This window comes from Nannospalax galili, unplaced genomic scaffold (genome assembly GCF_000622305.1).
Source record: "Nannospalax galili isolate Female #2095 unplaced genomic scaffold, S.galili_v1.0 scaffold1051, whole genome shotgun sequence".
Taxonomy (NCBI): domain Eukaryota; kingdom Metazoa; phylum Chordata; class Mammalia; order Rodentia; family Spalacidae; genus Nannospalax; species Nannospalax galili.
The window spans coordinates 3,702,309-3,723,707 of record NW_008331995.1 but is presented as its reverse complement, the minus strand read 5'-3'; the positions used below and the strand labels follow the sequence as shown (position 1 = coordinate 3,723,707).

At 42.9% G+C, this 21,399-nt stretch overlaps 1 protein-coding gene across 1 annotated transcript in view; it reads left to right on the top strand.

The window, feature by feature from the left end:
- The window catches only part of Lrig1 (leucine rich repeats and immunoglobulin like domains 1), a 125,767-nt gene that overhangs the window by 35,225 nt on the left and 69,143 nt on the right, over positions 1-21,399 (top strand). Inside the window, exons 2-3 of the mRNA XM_008827126.2 lie at positions 7,932-8,003; positions 16,958-17,032. Coding sequence (XP_008825348.1) covers positions 7,932-8,003; positions 16,958-17,032 — 147 coding nt within the window. The remainder of the gene's footprint in view (positions 1-7,931; positions 8,004-16,957; positions 17,033-21,399) is intronic.

The following is a 21,399-nucleotide window of genomic DNA, read 5'->3' as shown; positions in this document are numbered from 1 at the left end:
TCCCTATGGCCATCCTGGCCAACAACTCAAAAGATATCGCTTGTCTCACATTGTTGCTTCTTATGTATCCTTTAGCTGTACATATGGACCCTTTTGAAATTATGTTGGCCCATTTAATCTTTTGTTATACTTTCCTTTTGGGTGTTTAAGATTATACAGTTGGTCCAGATAAAACCGATCTATTTTTACTCTTAAGGTCGTTTGAGGATCTTTTCCTCAGGGGTCACATGGGCTTGGGAGGAGCCCCTGGCTCCTGTCTTTTACCAGTTCCACCTATGTGAAGATAAGTCAAAGGTCCTTCTTGACCATGGTTGGCTTCGCTTGGAAGCATGGAGGAAATTGTTCCTCTGTGCTGATCCTCCTTTTTATAGACTGGACACTGGTTCAAGTCCATCTGGTGGGGTCTCCTCAGCCTCCTTGATCAAGAGGACAGGTGACCTACCACCATTATAGGACATTTTGAGAGATGCTCTTAGTCCCCTGGAACTAGTTGACCTAGGAGGGCAAGGAGCAAAAGTGTCCTTTATGTCTCTCTGACCAAATTATTATAGGCCTCAAAGTATGTCTGTTAAACATCCAAGAAAGTTATTTCCACCAGTCTGGTACTTTTAATTACTGTGTGTCATGTAGATATTTTTTAAAAATTCAGAGGATCACACTGATTAGTTGAATTGATTTAAAGAGTGAAATAGGAATGGGTTCTGATCCTCACATGATTGTTGTGGGTACATCTATGACTTGAAGATTACAACTCACTGGTCAGGTAGGACTCCTGACCAAATAACTGCAACCAAAAGAGACTCATATAGCAAGTATCTCATGGGATAGACCAAAAGTTGCAAACTGGTCACTCTTGGGCCAAAGTTAGGCAGCAAGGAAATGTGTTTTTGATTGAACAGTGTTGCAAAAACCTTAAGTTTTCACCAGTTAACCTTTTGAATCACCTGTAGGCTTCCCTTCTTCACATGGAGGATGAGTAAGCTGTATGTTTTGTGTTGGGATGCTAGTCACTTTTTTCTTGGTGTTCCTTGGCCAAGCCTCTCTCTGCTCAGGGGTTGTGTGACTGCGGCTTATGTGCAGGAACCTCCTGAGAGCCTTTGGGTGAGGATGCCAGATGAATGGTTCTGGCTTAAGTTGCAAATTTATCATTCTCAGGACAAGCCTTTCAGTCTGTTCTGTTGTGGGTTTTAGTTAAAGAGGGAAAGCATCCACATTAGGAAAGCAGATAAGGACATGTGTCTAGGATTCTTAAAGTCTGCTCTTATAAACTCTTACAGCATGGGTCCAGGGAACATAATGTGATTTTTATTGGAAATTGATGTGTGCAACAGGTAATTCCACTGAAGGTAAAAATGCAGCTGAAACATCCCTAGAAGCTTTAAGGATTAAATAACTTTAACAGTTGTAAGTTCTTCCTCACTTGCACCTCTGGAAATCTCAAAGGAACCAATCCCCTTTTCTTGGTTCTAAGCAGGCAATTTCCTCTTTCAGTGGATGACATACATTGCAAATTCTGAGATTGAGGAAGGAATGAATTGCTAGAGAGGTCTAGAGCCTGTGATATCATGAAAAATGACTTTCCCAGACCAGCCCTAGACACCTGCTGGAACTTAGAAGTTGGTCATTAGGTTGCCTCTACCTTCAACTCCCCCCCCCCCCCCCCCCCTCCAGCTGTTACTCAGTTTAGCAAACCTCTGAAAGCTTAAACTATGCCAAATACTGTGCTGTTCCAGAGCCCAGCCTTGGGTGGGTGGTGGGGGGAGGTGATTATAGTAGATGAGCCTAGAAACCGAACTACACAGGGAAGCCTCATTTTCTCAGGGAATGCTGGTTACAGTTAAGACCAGTTCCTTACACTTTCAGTTATTGTCCTGTAAATGTTGAGAACCAGAACTTTGTGTTTTGCTGTTCTTCACTGTGAGAGAGCTTGCCTGTATCAGCAGTAGTCTGTGTTCAGTGCTTGTTTTCGGGGATGGAGTAGTAATTGTGCTGTCTAATGAAGTGGGGTTATTTCCTCACCACAGCTTACTCAAAAGTAAACGGAACTTTTTGTACCTCAACTTCCAAGAAGTCAATGAATTATTGTTCTCCAACTTCAGGGAACCTTTGCCAAGTTTATAATATGTGGTTCAGGCTCTAATCCAGGAAGGTGCTGGTCAGATTATGTAAATACCGATTAAGCCTATAGGATTACACTGGGGCAACTTTTATTAGCCTTCCTAGGGACTTGTGCCTTCCAGAGTCCCTTTCCTGTTGGAATGGTTAAGAACACTCTGCAGTTGAAAAGAACTTGGGAGCCAGGCTGGTGGTGTGCACCCAATAATCCTAGCACTTGGGAGGTGGAGGCAGGGGCATCAGGAGTTCAAGGTCATTCTCAACTGCATAGAAAAGAAACCGTCTCAAGAAAAAAAGGAAAGATTTGAGTTAATATTACTGTTCATTTTTAACAAAGCTCTTGAATTATTAGGAAACTGAGATTTTTAGTACTGGGTAATCAAACTCAGAACCTTCTGAATATGAGGCAAGTGTTCCACTGAACTGCACCCTGAGCCCTGTGTTATTAGTAATAATAATTATTATTCTGTTTGGTGTTGGACATCAAATCCAAGGCTTCATGCACACAGGCAAGTGCTGTACCTCTAGCCTCTGAGATCGTTTTTAACATTCAGCTTTCTTCTGCAACTGCCTCTTCATTTAGAATATTTGCTGATTATCTAATGATTTAAAAATATTTGTTAGCTGGGCATGGTGGCATAGGCCTTTAATCCCAGCACTTGGGAGGCAAGGGAAGGCGGATCTCTATGAGTTCAAGGCCAGCCTGGTCTATATAGTGTGTTCCGGGACAGCTGGGGCTTCAGGGAGACCCTGTCTCAAAAAGACCAAAAAAAAAAAAAAAAAATTGTTGATTGTGATTAGGTCCAGCATACTGTAGCTTAACTTTCTGTGATGGCAGAAGTACGCTGTGTTCTTCTGCAATGCCGTAGCAGCTAGGCACACAGGTATTTTGAATACTTGAAATGCAGGCAGTGTGATAAAAGATGAATTCTGAATCTTATGTGATACTAAGTAGTTTCGCTAGAAGCAGCTGCATGTCGACCTCTGGGCTTTCATGGCTGTGGGTGGGGGTTTCTCAGCTATTGAAATTCTTTGTGCTCAGGGAGGAGAAACATGCTTAGTGAGCACAGGGTTGTCGTGCCCTGTTAAACAGCTTGCTTTTCAGACATGCCTGGATAAAACTTGAGCTGTTCTCTGCAGCTCTGCCTCTTGTGTGTTCTGCAAATGGTGGGCCGCACGGTCATCTTTCAACAGATTAGCTGAAAGAATATCTAGGCTCAATTGTTGGAAGATCTGCACACTCTTTGTGCAGGAACAGGGAAAATGTGTGTTATGACAATGGCTGACAAAATGTTTAGTGAGAGCTGCAGTTGGCAGGAATAATTCCCTGAGGTTGCTTGCTCTCCAGCTCCTGCTACTGAAAGGTGCAGAAATGCTTCTGACATCATCTGTCCTGCTGACAGATGAATTGTTTTGACAGGAGACTCTGAAACCTTCCACTGAAGACCCATTCAGATGTCAGGCTGGGAAGGGGTAGTCCATCCCTAGAAATAAGTGAGGTGCTTTAGATGTGCATGTGTGTCAGCTGCCACCCAGAGGAAAGATTTTTCAACGGTTCACCCTTTGACTGTTCTTGGGATGTGAAATGAGAATTCATGTCCTTTTCTGCCGACTTCTTCAGCTAAGTATATTTTTTAAATGTTGCAAAATGAGCCTTGTTGGTAAGCATAGAAGTCAAAAGATAAAAAAAAGTTCATTAATTTTTTTCAATTTGAAAAAAAATGTGCCACTGTTCATTTTAGCCTTACTTAAAATAGTAGTCAAAGCTAGAAACAAACCCAAATGTCTGTCCACAGATGAATAGATACAAAAATGTGGCATGTTCATACAAAGGAATATTATTCAGCCATCAAGATGTAAAACTCAGATGCATGGTGAGATGCATCCATGAACCTTGAAGGCATTGTTTTAAGTGAAACAAGCCAGGCAACAAAAGGATGGATATCTTAGGCTTCCACACACAGGAGGTTCCTAGAGTCGAGTTTATGAGACAAGAGAGTGGTGATTGGTACAGCCTCAGTAGATTGGAAGCGGGAATTTTGTGTTTAGGCATGTTGAAAAGTTGGTACAGGTGGTGGTGATGGTGTACAACAGTGTGAATATGTGTATGTGAGACCACCAAACAGCCATTTGCAAATGGTTAAGATGGTAAATTTTATGTTTATGCATTTTACCCCAATGATGCAGGCTGATATGATAGTGTCTGTGAGGGTTTTATTCTGCGTTGATCTCCTTTCCTGGAAATTGATTTTGAAGTCTCAGTTTGTTCAGGGTCTAGGACCACTTCTCAAAAGCCAGGCAGCTCTGTGTCCAGGGACAGAAACTGTTCTGAGGGATGCGAGCCATAGTACCTGCTCTCTGTGCTGCTACAGGTGCTATGGAGAATGGTCCCTTTCCAGGCAGTCTCCTGACGCCTGTGTGGATCTGCAGCTTTTCTAGTTCAGTGATATTTAGAAATTACCACATCCACGCTGACCCTGTGAGGGCACTCATTGAAGTGGAGAGTAGCTGTTTGCTGTCATCTCAGTATCAAGTCCTGATACTCCTAGGGCTCAGGATAATTGTAGGGCAGAGAAGAGCATTTACTTCAATAGCCTGCTCCAAGAAGCAGAACTTAGACAGCATCCTGAAATTCACATGTTGTCTGTCCTGTCTTGGAAAGATGAAGCATGGATGTATGGTATGGCTTTAAATGGACACTTGAGGGGTAGAAAAAGAAAGCATTTCATCTCAGAGAACTCAGAATGGAACCATCAGTTAACAGAAGAAGACCTGGTGAGCACTAGCCGTTTCTTGGGCCACATGTGCAGCCAGAGACAAGCCAGTCATTTCTGAAGCTGTCACTTCTAGAACCAGCAGCCCAGATCCCAGCAAAAGCCAGTATTCCTCAGGCCAGATGTGGCTGGCAGAGAGGTCTTGCTTGGCCCATCCTTGGTTACTTTTTTTTTTTTTAAAGGAATTGAAAATATTTCCCATAAGAATTAAAATTTTGAGCTTCTCTGTAAAGCTGAGGTCACCATCAGCACTGGCCCTTGTTTCTGGAGCAAAGGAGCAAAAGCCCAAATGGTGGGTCGGGGGTTCCCACATCAGTTTTGGTCCACCTGATCAATTTGTCCTTCTAGAATCTTTGCTAAAGTCTCCTCCAGCTCACATTGCTCATCACCTGTAGTGATGAAAGCTCTCGCTGTCTTCTGTTTTTACCCCTCAGACAATATCCCCACACTCTTTATGATAATCTGCTCAAAATAGGAAAAATAGAAAGAAAAAAAAGCACCTATCCAGTCCTTCTTCTGATGTAGGGAATTCTCTAAAACTAGGTTTTCATTTCCAGGTCTAAGCTGTTGGTGTCTACATACCCATTAATAAATAACCCCTAAGCACAGGCAAGCTCATACTTGACTTCAGTATGTGGTTTAAAAATTATCACCTTCAATCTTTATGGTAACTTAATCTCTGAACAAATTGCTTTTAATTCAGACTGTGCCATGAATACAGATGGACCATTAGTTTCAAGTGCAGTTTGACTTTTATTTAGATGAATGTCTGAGTTCACAGTGAAATGACTATCAGCTCTAGGTTAGTATTGATTGAAATGTCTCTGGAGTAAGTTTAAAAGATAGTTGCCATTTATGCAACTCTTTAAGAGACAGACTTTAAGTTCAAGATTAGCAATATTGTTAATTGTTAGTAATGTCAATGGAATTAATAGCCAAGGTGAAAAATGTTAACCTCTTCTGTGCACGCAAGGCTAGGTCGACTTCTGTGGCAGGGAACTAGATGACAGTAAAAGCTCATTTGGATCACTTGTAGTGACTTCTGTTCGTGACAGATTAAGGTGCCTTGTGCTGAGCCTGCGGTTAGCCAAGCTCAGCTGACTGAACATTGCCTGGCATGCTCTGTGTGTGACTAGAGCTAGAGCTAGATGATGGAAAGGTGAGAGGTCTAATTCTGAACAAGACAGTGCTGCTACCTGACGACTATTCACAGGAGGCTTTCCCTCCTAGGGTTACTATCAACACAGATCTCTACCAGTCGATTCCTTTGTCTTGTGGTTGCCATTCCTAATACAATTTCATGGATGGTAGGCATACTGTGTTCATAGGTGGTCTCATAATTTTGAATCTTTCAGTGTTAATTTTCTAAACAGTCACTTGAACTTTGACTATCATCTGAACAATCTTTAGTCTTGTTTAGACTAAGATTTCTCAGTCTTTGGCTAGTATTGACCCTGAGGACCAGATGCCCTATTGGGGATGCTGACTACCTACCTGTACATGGTGGGATCCTATCTGTAGCTTTTACTCACAGACTTCGGTGCCACCTTTCCACCAGTGTTGAGAACTAAACATATCTCTAAGACATTGTCAAATGACTGTGTGTGTGTGTGTGTGTGTGTGTGTGTGTGTGTGTGTGTGTATGTAAATCCTGGTTGAGAACCACTGGCTTAGACTATGAAGGGCTGATATGCCCTTCTCTGTTTCTTTACTTTTTGATGTTGATGCTTTAGTAAAACATCAATTAAAAAAGAAGCCATTAAGAATGGGGCGGGGGTGCTGGAGAGATGCCTCAGCTAGTAAAGTTCCCAGCACCCACATGGTGGTCTACAACTGTAACTCCAGTTTTAGAGAACTCGATGCCCTTTTCTGGCCTTAGTAGGCACTGTATTCATGTGGTGTGCTTACACATAGGCACAAAAGTCATACATATAAAAGAGTTTAAATAAATGAATCTTTAAAAAAAACCACATTTTATTTTATGTGTATGAGTATATTCCAACATGTGTATAAGTACATCTGTGTCATGTATGCCCGAGGAGGTTGGAAGGTATTGGATTCCCCTGGAACTGGAGTTAAGGACAGTTGTTAGCTGCCATATGGGTTCTGAGAATCGAACCCAGGACCTCTGCAAGAATAGCCAGTGCTCTTAACCACTGAGCCATCTCTCCATCCCCAAATAAATAAATCGTTTTCTTACACACACATACACACACACACACACACACACACACACACAAGAATGGCCTTGGGGACCTACTAGATGGCTTAGCAGGTAAAAAGGTACCTGCCACAAAGCTTGACAACCCAAGTTCAATTCCTGAGAATCACATGGTGGAAGGAGAGAACTGACTCCCACAAACTGTACTCTGACCTGCACACACATGTACACATAAACAAACAGGGCCTGGAGGGATGACTCAACAGTTAAGAACAACTGTTCTTCCAGAGGACCCGGGTTTGTTTCCTGGTACCCACGCGGGAGCTAACAATTGCCTGTAACTCTAGTTCCAGGGGATCTTTCACCTTCTTCTGGCCTCTGCTTGGCCATTACACAACACAGGTACACTTACATACATGCTGTAAAACACTCATACTCATAAAATTAAAATGATAAATAAAATATTTAAAAATAAACATAAATGAATAATTTTCAAAATTAAAAAAAGAATGAGTGTGAACTTGATGTGGGGCAGAGCATTGGACTAGGAACTTCAGTGTAACAGGACTAGCTCACCTTAGCTGTTTTGAAAAGTTCCTAGGTAGTCAAATAGTATTGACTGAAATCACTTGCGTTCAGCCCACTCAGGTGGTGTGTGGTGTGCATTTACTGCTTCGCTCTGACCATTTTGATGCAGGTGAAGAAAGGTGTGTCTGTAAATCTCACTCTTCTGTACTTAAAACAATGCAAAAGATGGGAAATTATTGGGAAAGATTGGAGTTTTTTTGGAGGAACTTAGTGGGGAAAGATTTCTTAATATTGGATACAATGTCAAGTATTGATTTATTGTCTCTCTTTTTCTCTCCTTTTGTTTTTACCAGAAACCTGAGTTATAATAAACTTTCCGAGGTTGACTCTGCTGGTTTTGAGGATTTGACAACTCTGCAGGAAGTGTGAGTGCCCCCTTCCCCAAACCTCGAGGGTTGGAAGGGTAGATGAGTCTTGGGGAAAATCCTTTCTTTTTGCAGTATTCTTACTCTCCTAAGTGGGTGGTCCGAGATTATGGGTAGGAACATGTATTTGCATATGGGTCTTTACTACAAATGGAACTGTAGCCATCCGTTCTCATCTATGGTTTCAGTGACCCTCAGCCAACCAAGAATATTAAGTGGAAAATTCCAGAAATAAGCAATTCACAAGCTTACATTGAACATTATTATTATGACGGAATCTTACACATTGTTTTCCCAGGTCACAAGTCATCCCTTTGTCTAGACTATGCATGCTATCTATGCAGCGTGCTTGTTCTTTAGTTAGTACCTTAATTGTCAGATTGACAGCCATGGAATTGTGGTGCTTGTGTTGAAGTAACATCGGTTTTACCCAGTAATGGCCCGGAGCATAGATTCAGTGATGTTGACAATTTGGATATGCCAAAGAGAAGCTGTGAAGTTGTTCCTTTAAGTGAAAAGTTGAAAGTGCTTTTACACAAATTATCTAAGTGTTCTTATAGTTATTTGTTAATCTCTTGCTCTGCCTGATTTATAAATTAATCCTTACCATAGGTCTGTGTGTGTTGGGGGGGGTGGGTGGGTCAGGGGAAACAGTGCATTTTTGGACTTCAGGTATCCCTGGGATCTGGGAGTGTAGCCTTCATGGAGAAAGGGGTACCATATTGACCTCATTGCTCTGCTGTAGCCCCTCTCTTCTGTGAAGGGCATGTCACAGTGCAGCAGGCATGGAGTACTGGAAACCATGGGTGCTGGGTGGGTATGTAGGAGAGTGCCCTCTCCTGATGGGAATTCCTCTGCACTAATTGGGACAACATAGCTGTGCTGCTGCTTTTTCATAAGTCCACAGAGGTAGAGCAGCTTAGTCAGCAGTGGTACCTGGTACCAGCTCACCCTTTGTGGTTCCCAGGAAGCAGGCACAAAAGAATGGGCAGCGGAGGCCCACCTTCCCTCTCCCCCACAGCAGAGCCAAGCACGCTTTGACCTCTTGAGTTTGTTGCTGCTTGTCCTTGGACGAAGGCCTCACATTCTTTTTAGTGCAAAGAATTCTGCTTTGACACACACATTAGGATTATTGGGAATTTTAGCCCCATAGCAATTTGTGTGCTGAAAAGTACTCACCTGTATGGACATAATTTTAGACTCAAAGTGTATATTGTGATTTTCCTTTTTTAAAAAAAATTATTCTTATTTTATATATATGAGTTATTGCCTGCATGTGTGTAAGTGCACCCATGTTGTGCAGTGTCTGAGGAGGTCCGAAGAGGACATCGGATCTCCTGGAAGTGGAGTTAACGGACGGTTGTTAGCTGCCATGTGGTTGCTGGGAATTGAACCTGGGTCCTCTGCAAGAGCAACCAGTGCTCTTAATTGCTGAGCCACCTGTCCAGCCCGACTTCCCTTTTTAAGACAGGGTTTTACTTTGTTGCTCAGGCTGGCCTCAAGAGTCAAGGTCCTCCTGACTTAGCCTCCTGACTGCTGAGATTATAGGTGTTTGCTATTATGTCTGGTCTTAGGATTTTATAACTGTCTTACTTATTCATCCTCACATTTAAAAATACTTTGTTATGTAAATTAAAAAAACTTGAATGCCCTATTTGAATTATATAAAACTACTACACATGAGTTTCAGAAAATTGTTCACTAAGTGCTATTATTAGAGATTTTATTAGAGATTATTAAGTTCTTTATACATTTTTGCTACAAGTAACTGATAGATGTCCTTGGTGGTTATTCTTTTATCCCATCATTATAGGTTATTCAAGGAAAGTTTAACTTTGTCAACTAATACAGTTTTTAAAATAGCTGCACTCCCTACCCTCATCTCCAAATTTTATGATTTTTGTGCCTGTCTTTTAAAAGTGCAGACTTCCAAAGTTAAAGGTACTTCAGAGTTGCAAGGAGCTCTGAAAATTCCTTGACCAGGACCCTCTTTTGCCCATGGGGTCAGTAAGCTAGGGGTAGGGAAAAGAGGGTGTAAAGAAAGGGCCAAACTTCAGGAACAAACCCCACGGGCTGATGTCTTCAACAACAGGGCTCAGGGGGGCCAGAGGCCTGTAGAGCTGTCTTCTCCTGAGGCCCTTTTCTTTGTCCTACAGATGGCTGCCTCTTGCTGTGCTTTCATGTGGTCTCTCTGTGTACTCAGATCCTTTGTTTCCTTTGTGTGTTCTGATTTCCTCTTACACTGATACCAGTCACATTCACTTAGGGCCCATCCATATGAGCTCATTTATCCTTAATGATACCTGCCTGCGCCCATGCTGGAGCTGAACCCAGGGCCTTGACCATGCTAGCCAAGCACTCTACCACTGAGCTAAGGTGTCAGTCCCCTTAATACCCTCTTTAAAGTCTCTATTTGTAAATATATGCTGATGTACTGGAGGTTTCGGCTTCAATATACTTAAGCCGGGCAGGGGGGTGTGGGGGGGGTGTGGGGGTGGCACAATTCAGCCAGTCATAGTCACCTAAACTGATAAACTCCATCTATCAGGAGCCAGTTGGCTTTGTAATCCAGTACATTCCTTTGATCCAGGATGTTGTTGACACTTAAGGTTATTGTATATTCCTTGTGAGTTTCAGAGATTGAATTAGGCAAAATTAAATTGGTGGTATTTCCTGTGGCATCAGTTAGCCTTTCGTTTACATTTATTTGAGTGTCTGCTCTGTGCCGGATGCTGTTGTGGATCAAATGAAACACCGAAAAAGGGTCTAGGACTAGGATGAGGCAAGTAAGGGCCTGTCCACAGGCGCAGATGTTACAAGGGCACCCTGACTTACTAATCAAGGTAATGGGCATTTTGATAAATGCTTCTGTGTTGCATTTATTTTGGTGTTTTCTTTTTAAATTGTCAATATTTTCTTTATCCTGCCATTCAGACATGGCAGTAGGAGCTCCAGAGAACATTTCTTTGTTCATCTCTCCAGCTCCCTGTTCATTGCTCATAGAGGCTTTCTACTTTCATTGGTTTCCTTCCCTTAACCTCTGACTGTAAGCCTCCATCCACTCCAGGCTTCTTGAGAGTTTGTGCTCCACAGTTAGTAAGAGGCAGAAGAGGCCTTGCCACACCCCCCATGCTCTTGTGGCTACACAGTCACAGGAGGGTGGGGAGTTACAGGTACAGAGATCACCATGGTGGGGAAGTGCTTGCTTTGATAGCAAGCAGAGCTAGGTTTGAGGTTCTGGATCAGTGTTCCTGAATCAGTGACTTTCCTTCCTCCATATTCCTTTCTCTCTGATGTCACTGCACTGTTGTAGTTACTAGTTGAAGATGATGCATGGTTCTCTTCTGCTATTGGAACTCGGCAGCCCCCATACTAAAGGTCTTGCTTTAGAAATACATCCTTGGGGGCTGACAGATTGAACTTTTTTGCCATTGTGACTGACTCCTATCCCTGATGTTCCCTACCGTGTGGATGGTAAGTTGAATTCATGGTGTCCAGAGCAGCAGAATTCACTGATAGAGAACTGAGGCTTTCCCTCAGGGAATTCCAGTAACTTAGTGACTCAAAGAGGAATCTAGGATGAATGGTGAGGAGGATAGGTACGAATATGGAAGAAAAGAAAAACAAACAAAAAAACCTACATTCCACACATACCCCAGTGCTTCCAGGTTAACCAGGCTCAAGTATTTCCCAGGAGCCGTCAGTTCACAGAACCGTGGATGGCTTAGCAGTGGTTTCATCCTGGAGGCCCTGGAACCACATAACATTGTGGGTTGATGAGAGAGAAAACAAGCCCTTTGGAGGCCCTTGAAAGACAAAGAGACATTCGTACAGCTGCTTCCAAGCCACACGGTCTTCACTGCCCACAGCCCTGAGGAAAGCCCACCAGGGAGTGCCTCCACTTCGAGTGCTGGACACCAAGTCCTCTATAATAAGAAGACTATTTATACAGCCCTCTGTGAAAACGCACTTGGATCACATTACTGCTGGTGGCCTGGGAGTGCTTGCTGTAATGCTGCCACTGTCTTAAATGCTTCCCAGAGGGCAAGGAAACCCTGCCTTTATGGCTTAGTTCTGCTCTGTCCTCTCCCACCTCCTAGGTGCATGTGCATGTATGTACTTGGATGTGCACACACAGGTGTAGGGATTATGGTGGTTGTAATATGTAAAGACTGAAATCTAGGAATGTTTTGAGGCACCTTTTTTTGGCTGTTGATACTACCTGCTAAGTATTTCCCAAGAATCTCTTCATATCTGAGTTCTTAGGTTCATTTCACTCAGATCCTGCCAGGACCTAGTGAAGCTGGTGCCTTTATTTATATTTCTTGAAGGAGGAAACTGAGACATAGCAAGGTTAAGTGGAATGCTGAAGGTTGTTTGATTGGTAAGGGTTAGAAGACCAAGCCTCTGAGATTTAAAAATTCATGTTGTCTGACTTCCTGAAAGGGTTGCTGTGTCATTCAGGCTTAGGACAGCTAGCCACAATAGTGTTCACCCTTCTTACTATATGTGATTATCAAAGTAACTACAGTTGGCTCTTCATAAGCATGAATTTAGCATCTATGAATTCAACCAACCTGTAGTTGATAATATTAGAAAAAACTGTATCTATTTGGAACATATACAGGCTTTTTTCTTGTATTTATGCCTCTTACAATTCAGTATGACTGTTCACATAGCATTTACATTGTATTAGGTATGTTGAATAATCTGGGGTTGGTTTAAAGCTCACAGGGGAGCACATGCAGGTTTTATACAGGCACTATTCATATTTCTGTGAAGAATTCAAGCAGACTCTGCTATTTGCAGGGTGTCTTGGACCAAACCTGAGTGGATACCAAGGCAGGATATTCTGTCTCATTATACTAAAATAGTTTTATCTGACCAGCTGGGGTAGAAATCATATATTGTAGTCTGGTCGAAGCAATTCTTCAGTCTGTATTACTCTCCAGCATTAATTAAGTGATCCTGATTTCAAAATGTGTTGTCTTAACTGCTATTCTGATGGGTTTCTCCTTATAGGAAATGAATGCAACCAAAGCTCCAACCTACTGCCCAGCCTGATTCTTTTTAACTGCAGCTCCATCTTTGTTTGGAAGCAACCCAGAGCAGCCACTCTGTCTACCAAGAGCCAATTGACTAAATAAATCAGTAAATAAAATGTTTCGTTCTTAACCATTCATAGCAGCAAGAGAATTCTCTGCAGCTGGTCAGAAGAACATCTTCAAGATGCAGCACTAAGGGGGATAAGCAGTATAGAACAGTCTGTATAAAATATAAGTATCTGTAAAGCAAAAACATGCATGGCTGGCAGCAGGAGCTTCCTCTTAGAGGCAGCCCAGGAGCCTTGAAGTGTAAGGAAGCTATATTTTTCACTGAATACTCCTTGTATTCTTTTTTGAAGTGGTTTGAAATTCTTAATGTGTGCCTATTTCAGCTATTTGTAAATAAATAAGGCAAGAAAACCCCACTGAAACAAATTACTCCTTGGGTGGGTTTTATACTATTTACAAAGCCAAATTTGATTAAGTTAATAAATGATGATGATGTACTGTGAACTATCCTTTATAGTATTTGCCTCTTAAAACATGTAATACTTATTTTAACTAAGCTACTTATAGGTGGAAGCTTTTAGAGAAAGGTGAAAGACCAGAAAGTCCCAGCTGACAGTGGAGGTTGAGTGGGAAGGGTCTCAGCTCCAGGTTTTGCCCTGGGGTCAGGCCATCTATGGAGCCCATTGATCTTACTTGCACATCCTCCAGTTCCAGGGCTGGGCCATGATTCATGGTCTTCTTAACTGCTATCCATATTTCTGTGGGATCAGGCCATGATTCATGGTCTGATGCATTACAGGCACTTCTTGGTCCTGAATCATCAGGAAAAAAGTTCATAGAGGCCAGGTGTTTTAGGAAGATTTTTAGGGCATTGAGTGGAAGTAAATTTTGCAGGGTGGAGGGAGGATCAGCTGAGGGCATGCTTGGGCACAGGCCATGGGAGTAGAAGACCACAAACCATAGGTAGTGAAAGTATTTCATCACACAGTATCCTTAATCCCTGAAATTTCTGTATTCATGGAGACTTGCTAAACATCCGGAGTGCCTTTTCCCTCAACGACTCCAGCAGTGCTATTTTTGACCAGTCTCTATTTCAGTCTGGCAAGCAGATCTTCATGTCTCACTGAGTTTGGCTCTTTTGCTTTCTGAGGATCGCATTCTCTTTAATAGGGTGAACAACTGGGGAGCCAAAAGTGGTGGAGTTAGTGCTTAACATTGAACCAACAGTTCTTCTTTTGTTTAAGTACAACTAATCTGAAAAGTAAGCTAAACATGCAGATCTTCTCCTGTGGGTTCCATCTGTCCTCTCCACAAGTTAGGTAGCCCTCTTGAAATTAGAGCCTGCTATTTCTGACTGAGCCTGTTGACTGGGGACTACGCATTACATCAAGACATACAATTCCCTATTAATCTTTAGCTTGGTCTAAAGTCCCTGCATAATGAACTTCCAGCACGCCTGAGAAGATTTGAAGGGCTGTCCCCTTTCTTGCTCATTTATTTCTGTGATGTGAAGTGGAACAATGTACAGTGGGGCTGGCTGACACCAGGTATATCAGCTAGAGTCCTCTGCAGAGAAGCCCCTACTTTGTGTTACAGGTTCAGAGTCAAGTTAGAAAGTAAACAGACAGGAAAATGGCTTCAGTGTCACCTAACGGACTGGCCTATCTTATGCCTATTGGCCTGTTAGCTTGTTGCTCTTTTCTGATTTACAGTCCTCCTTGGTTCAGCTCCTGACTGTGACTCCTGACTGTTCTGGCTTCCAGAACATACTATAACATAGGGAAATGTAGTTCCTGGTATTTAAATAAGAGTTTTGTGATAATTAAATTACATAATGCAAGCCAGGCATGGTGACACATGCTTTTAATCCTAGGCAGAGGCAGGCAGATCTCTGTGAGTTCAAGGCCAGCCTAGTCTACATAGTGAGTTCCAGGCCAGCTGGGGCTACAGCAGGGAGACCCTGTCTCAAAAAAGACCAAAAAAAAAAGAAAGAAATTACATAATGCATATGGAGTTTGAGCTGTAATTCCAAAGAAACAGAGAGTAGTAGTTAGGAAGCTAGTCTGTAGGGCTTGACTCCTTGGGCCACAGCCACTTATTAAGTAGCTGATGACCTTGGTCCAGTTACTTAACACTTCAGTGTTTCAGTGGTTTCATTGGTGTACTGGAATGTTCTGGGACCTACTTCTAGGTGTCTAAAGATGAGTTAATGCACTGAAAAGCTTGGAGCTGTGTCTGCCTCATAGTAAGCCTTCAGTAAGTTATCTGCTGTTATTACCACTACCACCCTCTGTTTTCCAATAAATCTTAAGGAGTGAAGTGTTCTTAGCAAGCTGCCTGATTGGCAGCAGACCTCTGACATTAGTCTTTCTTGCTCTGATAAAATGTGAGGGTCCCTTCTACTAATCAGCACATTGATGGGCACTATGAGAATTTATTGGTTAAGATTAGGACTGATGGAGACTTTTCAACACCTCCACACCATGATGAGAAGTGGCAGGGCTGGAGGAGATAAAGCTGAAGCAGAAACTGTGATTTAAGGGGCAGTCAGATAAGAGGCTGGTAAAGTAATTAATTGCCTATTTCCACAGACAAACAAGGGCTCTTTAAGTGGGGAAAGGATTTGCCACGTGATACAGATCTGCTTTCTCTCTGCCAGATGCTTCAGTCATGGAGCTATAGAAACAGGCATTCTGTGTCCCACAGTCTAGTAACTGCCAAGCTTCATCCTTAACTGGCTTTGGCACTGAAGAGAGCAAATGGGATAATTCAAGGCCTTTCCTTTCCTTTTTTTAAACTTCTATTCATTTCTGAAAGGGTGGCAGACAACCAAATTATTCCAGCAAATGCAAGTTGTATACTTGCTTGAATACAGCTGTCATTCAGTAACCTTGTCTTCAAATAGCAGTAAGATGCTTTGTGTAAGATATACCTCCTTAAAAATTGAGAACAAGATAATCCATTTTTATCCCCTTGACCTCTCATCTCAAATACAATTTCTTTATAACCCACTACCCTGAGAAAGCCTGAACATTGTGCCTTGGTGTTCTTAAGGTTTTGGGGGACTTGAATTGCAAGTCTGACTTGGGATTCTCTTTCCAGATTTGGAAACGTGTTCCCATGTGAGGAGGCCAGACTGCACAGCCTCTGGGGGACAGACTAGACATACTATTAGGCTGTGCTTTGGGTCATGGGCTGCACCTTCCATCAAGAGATGCTAGCTGTGGAGATCTAGATTTAGAATGCGCTAGTGGGACAAGAGCCTGGAGATCAATCTTGTTTATAGAGGAGTTTCACAATGTCTGTGTGCAGAAGCAGGGTATATTTGTTTGTTTTCTTGGAAGTCACTAAGGGTCTTCATCAGAGTTCAGAGAGGCTGGAACCTTACATAGGTAAGGGTGTCAGAGTCCAGCCCCCTTGCTGTTTCAGAGGAGGCATATTGAAATGCCCCAAAACACAAGCCTGTGAGCGAGTAGGCTTCAGCCTGTTCTTGTGTTGACCTTGGCAGGGTAACTGTTGTCCCTGTCCCCCAGATCCTTTTATGCCCCTTTTGTCCACCAAGAGCATTCTTATTGATGGTCCTGGGACACATTTGACTGAGACCTACATCTGGGCCTGCTCTCGCTGTTTATTAATCTGATTTTGGAGTTTTATGGGAAGCCAGAGAACATTCCCCCTTGTGCTTATTTCTAATCAGGGGTGTGATAAGTGGTTAGCTTTTTGACCTCATGTCAAAACCTCATGTCACTGATGTTTAAATTCTTTATCCTTCATCTGCCATTTCATTATAGCCTTACTATGGCTAACTATAGCAGTGATTTTCTTTTTTTTTTCTTTTAAATTTGCCTTGTGTGTGATTTCCAACTGCTAAGTTAACATGAATTGCTTCTTGTGTTGCAGGTACCTCAATAATAATGAGCTGACAACTATACCATCCTTGGGTGCCGCCTCAACACAGGTCGTCTCTCTCTTTTTGTAAGTGGTGCCATCAGGGGACCCTGGGCTGTGTGGTGGGGCCATGGTGGTTGCTGACACTTGGTGGCAAGGGCATGTATGTTCATGTGCCTTTTGGTTAAAAAAAAAAAAATAGCCTTTATTTATGTTGCCTAATGATCATAGCAAATACTTTATTTTTCTGTTTTGAGGTTTGTAGATTTAAAAGCTGGAAGTTTTGCCTCATTTCTAATTTGGGGAAAATTAGATCATTTTGTTGTTGTTCCTGCCCAGAGGGGATAAGGAACTAGATTTCTTGCTGTTAGTGGTTAAGCTCCAACTTGATGGATATACTAGAGTCGAAAATGGCTATGTGAACTATAAGATACCAAGCTCTTCTTTGTGCCTGTGGATTGTGGTAAACCCATGTTTACTTTAATGACGTTAAAAAACCAAACAAAGTGCCCACAGGCCTCTGGAATCATCAGACTATTGAGGAAATAGTTGTCACTGTCAAGTGTTAGATGAAATAAAGTTTACGTGTATTAGTAACTTGTGTATCACTTTGACAAAGTACCTGACAGACACAACTTATGTGAGAAAAGACTGATTTTGGCTCAGGGTTTCAGAAGGTCGCAGTCCATCATAGGGAGTTGGGGTAGTATCATAGGGAGGTAATCCATTACAGTGGAAGCTTTCTTCTGGGGCTGTTTATGTGTAACAGACCAGGAAACAGAGAACAGGCTTGAACAAGGCAGACTGGTATTGAAAAACTAGCCAGGCCCCAACTTTTAAGAGTTCCACCACCTCCCCCAAACAATACCATCAGCCAGGGAATAAGGGCTCAAAACATGAGTCTTTGGGGGACATTTCAAATTTAAACCATAACACTAATGTGTTACTGTAGACAAAACACTGAAAATGAGAAAGGGCATATAGGGTCTTAACCAAAAAAGAAAGGAAGGAAGAAGTTTCAAGGGTGTTACCATTTGAGCTGCTTCTAGCCTTTCCTAGGGATTAAGCACCTGGCCTTGCTCCATTCCTGTAACGTCAGGTGGAAGTGCCGCTGGTTTTCGGTACTCTCTGTGGTCTGTCCAGATAAGCCCCAATGCAGTGATGCTTACCACCAGGTTTTATTGACAACTTCCCTACCAGAACACCTTTATGTGGAATTTCCCATCTCTATTGTAGCTCTGCATATCTTCATTTTGATTTTGTTGGTTTTATAATTTATTGGCTTATCTTATACATCTTTTTCTCAACACAAGGGACTTAGCAGAAAGGTATTATTAATGAGATTGCTGGTGTAGTTTGAAGATTTGATTCTGGATGGCCACAGGCCCTGTATTCAGGGGTGCTATGTCTTGTGAGCTACCCCTTGGGGCTTAACCGGTTCTAAGGCCTGGTACATTTGTAGGAGAGCCTGGGGACCAGAATTGTGGCTTACTCTGTGTCCTGGACAAACAACATTCTCTCTCAGAACCTTGTTTTTCTCATTCACAAACTGTGTTCCTTACCCGTTTATACATGGGGAGAGTGAGGCAAGGGCTGGAGGGGAGTGGAACAGACATGTAGCATTTGTTATCCCTTGGGACCAGATGCATGGCCACTGCTTCTGGCTGGTGGCCAGTTGTCACAGCTCTATGGGCCTTGGTGAGCTCACACCTTCAGGGCCACAGGATTTGTGAGTCAGCCCTTGTTCTGTGAAGTGCTGGCATGAAGCTGTGGCTCTTGATGGATAGGCAGAGGTCTGGCTTTCTTTTTGTACCTACTTGGCCTTTGTGCACAGAATCTGGAAAGTGTTTAATTGCTGGCTAAATTAAGTCAGTTAGCCTTATGTGAGGCTAATTAGGGATGTGATAATCCCTTGTGTGTCCATGAAGTACAGCACTTGAAGATGCTTGTAACTTGTGGCTGCTGGAAGCCCAGGTTGCAGACTAGCAGTGTGTCCTGTGGGTTCCAGGAGAAAAATGCAGGATCTCAGGCTGCAGCCATTGGAAGCTGTATTTAACAAGGTCCCTGGCCTCACCCATTCATTAAAGGGCAAAGAGGGCTGGTTTTCATTCCTTTGTTCCTTATTTGGTAAGGAGGAATCCAGAAAGGAGTGGCTTCCTGAAAGCCTTCTTCGTTCAAGACAGGTGGAACTGAGCCTGGATGAAATGCCCTTGCTGGTGATTCTGAGCCTCCTATGCCAGTGGCATGAGGGCCCAGCAGGCCCCCTGGGCCTATGGCTCTTTGAATTACCCCTTGCTCTACTGACTAAAAATACATTCCTATTCATTGGCCACCAGTGCCGGGAGCAGTGGGACGTTTGGCTTTGTTCCTCCTCTTCCATTAGACAGCACTGTAATATGTAAAGCAAAAGCAAAAAAATAAAAACCCAAACAAATAACAACAACAAAACAAAACCCCTTCCCTGTTGTGATTCAGTTTGGAAAATGCAGGTTAGTGTTGGTAGCTGCCTCATTGGCCTGTTCTCCTCCCCATCTGACTTGGCCAGTGATTTCTCTGAAACCAGAGGCTGAAGTGTCCTCATATTCATCTCTGTTCTGAAACTGGATGTCCAGATTTGGTACCTGCAGAAAGTTTGGCTAGGAGTGTGACATATGGGGAGCAGGACTGTAGATCATTTTGCTGTCATCCTGTATGCCTCTCCAGAGGTGTGTCCCACATGGACTGTGGGAGAATGTCAGGTGGGAGATGAACAGAGGACCACTTTCCCTCCCAGTGGAAATGAGCAGGGAGGACTTATCTCCATCTAAGCGGCTATCCAGCTGTTGAGATTTGAAGAACATGCTTTCTTACTGTCTGTTGCTTTTCAGAAATGTAGAAATAAAAGGTGTTAATGTTGTGTGCTTAGCGGATACTTTCTCTGCCTCTGCTTTTGTGGTCCAGAGGCTTTCCCAATGGGATATGTCTGGAAGTGTGGTAGGTAATAGATATTTCTAGTCCTTAAATCTAAATTAATTTTTGTGGTACTGGGGTTTAAACCTAGGCCTTAGGCATGCTAGGCAAGTGCTTTACTATCCAGGTACAACCCATACCTTAAAAAAAAAAAATCCATGTGTATGTTTGCATATTCATGTGTATATGTATGTGTGGTTGCACATGTGTGTACCAGCACATGTGTACATGTGGAGGCCAAAGGATAACTTGGGTTCCATCCCTGGAATACCATCATCTTCTTTGAGACAGTCTCTCATTGTGTTGAGGCTTACCAATTAGACTAGACCAACTAGATTAGGCTGGCCACCAAGCCCCATGGATCTTCCTGTCTTTGCCTTCCCAAGCATTGGGATAACAAGCATGTACCACCATGCCTAGCCCAGCATTTTTATGAAGGTTCCAGGAATTGAGCTGAAGTCCTCACGCTTATGTGAGAGATAAGGATTCTAATACTGACTGAGATAGTGCCCTAGCTCTCTCTACTCCCCTCAGCCCTTTTAAAATTTTCTTAAGGGTCTTACTGTATTGCCTGGGCTGTTCTTGAACTTGAATCCTACCTCAGGATTTCAAGTTGCTGGGATCTTAGGCCTGTGCCACCATATTCAGCTCCAAATTCTTCCTCCTGTTTTTGAGTAGATGGAGGATCCATAAGAGTAGAATGGATGTCTCTGGGGGCCAGGGGAGTTAGAGAAGTCTGGCCATCATTCTTGGGGGAAATTTCTAAGTGTGTGCATCTAGGGAGAAGAGGGAGCAGATATATGCATATTCCTCTTGTCACTGGTCCAGGCATGGCTTGGGCAGTTTGACTGTGGGAATTGAAACATCGTAAAAGTATCTTCTCACTTTTCACATTCCTTCTGTGACCCAGAAATGGAGAATGAGGGCAGTATCACAGAAGGCACACTTACCCCTCTGTCCTGTGACTACTGTTGGTACTTTAGTTCATAAGTCACACTGTTAGGGTCCGTGACTCGATGGGTCCCCTCCAGATAACAAATACACGGGATTGGAGATGTAAAAATCAAGCAGAGCCTTTCCTTTTCCAGCTAGCTGGGGCCGACCGGCTTCCCAAGACACACAGGTCTGGTCAGAACGATCGACTCCCATTCAGTTTCAGGTACAGATTATATAGGCCCACATAGTCATTACACAAAAAGCATTCCTCAGCAAACACTTTGATCAAACATCTTCTAAAAGCTATAGTTTCGGTTAAATGTCTTTTCCAGGAAGGGTAGATCTGGTGACAGCCTGGTGCAACTTCCCTCTTTTGTTCCTTATCGGTTATCTGGTATGTGCAAACAGGCCTACAGGACACATTGTAAATCAACTGAGTCAGGGGTCCAGGGTCCAGGAAGGAGGTTTACAGCACTTCAATTCTTAACATTTCAACTAGGTTAATCATCCATGTGTGGTAGATACAATCAGGCAGAACAGGCAAGCTTAGCAAGTAAATCTAAATCAAC